At 47.9% G+C, this 1,331-nt stretch overlaps 1 protein-coding gene across 1 annotated transcript; it reads left to right on the top strand.

The window, feature by feature from the left end:
* Window positions 1–263: 263 nt before the first annotated feature.
* Window positions 264–1,331, top strand: LOC117929607. The gene is made up of 2 exons (XM_034849941.1): window positions 264–676; window positions 756–1,331. Exons 1-2 carry the CDS (start codon window positions 272–274, stop codon window positions 1,152–1,154), a joined length of 804 nt encoding a protein of 267 aa, XP_034705832.1. The 5' UTR covers window positions 264–271; the 3' UTR covers window positions 1,155–1,331.

Here is a 1,331-nt window from a genome sequence, read left to right as displayed (position 1 = left end):
TGGTGATTGGTTTGCCTGGGCAGTGAAGAGAGGACGGTTGGTTCACACGTTGTCAAGCGAGCGCTCCAAGGTGGTGGCTCAGGCTTTTAAACTTAAGGGCAGGTCCGTGGAAGAACTCCTCACCCCTGAGAACGTTGATAGTGTTATCTCCAATCCCCCTGCTTCCTTTGTTGGTACCATAGACATGCTTGTTCCTTCACCAAGATGCCTTCGAAAATTTCCCGACTATCCTCTTCCGAGCCCATCTGCCTCAGACGCCGAAGCCGGCGAGATGGATGAGTTCTCTCTCCCTAGGGTTGTTCAGCACCATAACAAGATTGGTGATGGCCCTTCCTGGAGTTCTAAAAGGCCGGCTACTGCTATTCCGGTAGCCATACCTGTAAAGAAAGCTAATCCTTCTCAAACCCCCTGCAAGGCTAACAACATTGACCTTTCGCCTGATGATCCAGGTATTAATTCGCCTGGTAATTTTGACACATTGGAAACGGAGCCTCCAGTTCAGGAAACCCCAGCTCCTCAATCCCATGTGCGGACAGCTCCCTCAGATACTCAATCCCCAGTTCGAATGTCATCTGTTCCTAACGCATCTCAACTCCTGTTGACTATTTTTGGCACTTCGGCATCTGATGTTAGTTCGAATTTGCTTGGCCAGGGTTTTTCTTCAATGTGCAAAGCGGTATTCTACATTTCCCTGGCTTCGTATAATGTGTTTGCCTTGTTGCTTTCTCTAACCCGCACGCCTGGCTTTGTGGCAGCTAGATTTCATTTTCAAGGAATTGTCCCAGCGATTGCATGCCCGTAATTCTGAATACAGCGTACTTTTGGATGAGTTCAAGCTGACGAAGCAACTGCTGAGAGAAGAGAGGCATCAAAAACTGGATGCCCAGGCCAGGGCTGACAAGTTGGCTCTTGAGGTGGCGTCTGCTCGAAGAGCCAGGGAGAAAGCCTTATCGGATCTTGAAATGGTGGAGTCTGAACTTGCAGCAGAGAGAGCCCATGCAGCAGAAGCGAATACCCAGTTTGCAAAAGAGAAACGCAAAGCCATGTTTGAACTCCGTGATCGCCTTACAGTAGAGTTGGAGAAGCAAGTAAAGGAGGCCCAAGAATTAGGGTTTCGGGATGGTTATGCAGCTTGCAAAGCTGCTCGGAAATAGCATTTCCAGAACAAATTCAGAGGTAGCAAAAAAAATTGTATGCCAGAAGTTTCCTTTGCTTCTGGTACAAGAGGTTGTCTACTCATGAACAAATCCGCCCTCTTTTTGAGTAAGTAACTTCCAGACTTGCACCAATGTCTCTTCGCTGTTGTCTTGCTTTCCTTTTTGTAAATTGCT

This window comes from Vitis riparia, chromosome 14 (assembly GCF_004353265.1).
Source record: "Vitis riparia cultivar Riparia Gloire de Montpellier isolate 1030 chromosome 14, EGFV_Vit.rip_1.0, whole genome shotgun sequence".
In the NCBI taxonomy this organism is placed as follows: domain Eukaryota; kingdom Viridiplantae; phylum Streptophyta; class Magnoliopsida; order Vitales; family Vitaceae; genus Vitis; species Vitis riparia.
This window is presented reverse-complemented; position numbering and strand designations above follow the sequence as displayed.

Bases quoted from the DNA above. Each gene is read 5' to 3' on its own strand.
- LOC117929607 (XM_034849941.1), top strand. From the start codon at position 272: ATGGATGAGTTCTCTCTCCCTAGGGTTGTTCAGCACCATAACAAGATT. The intron at 677-755 runs GTATTCTACATT...GCTTTGTGGCAG, and splicing joins TTTCTTCAATGTGCAAAGCG to CTAGATTTCATTTTCAAGGA.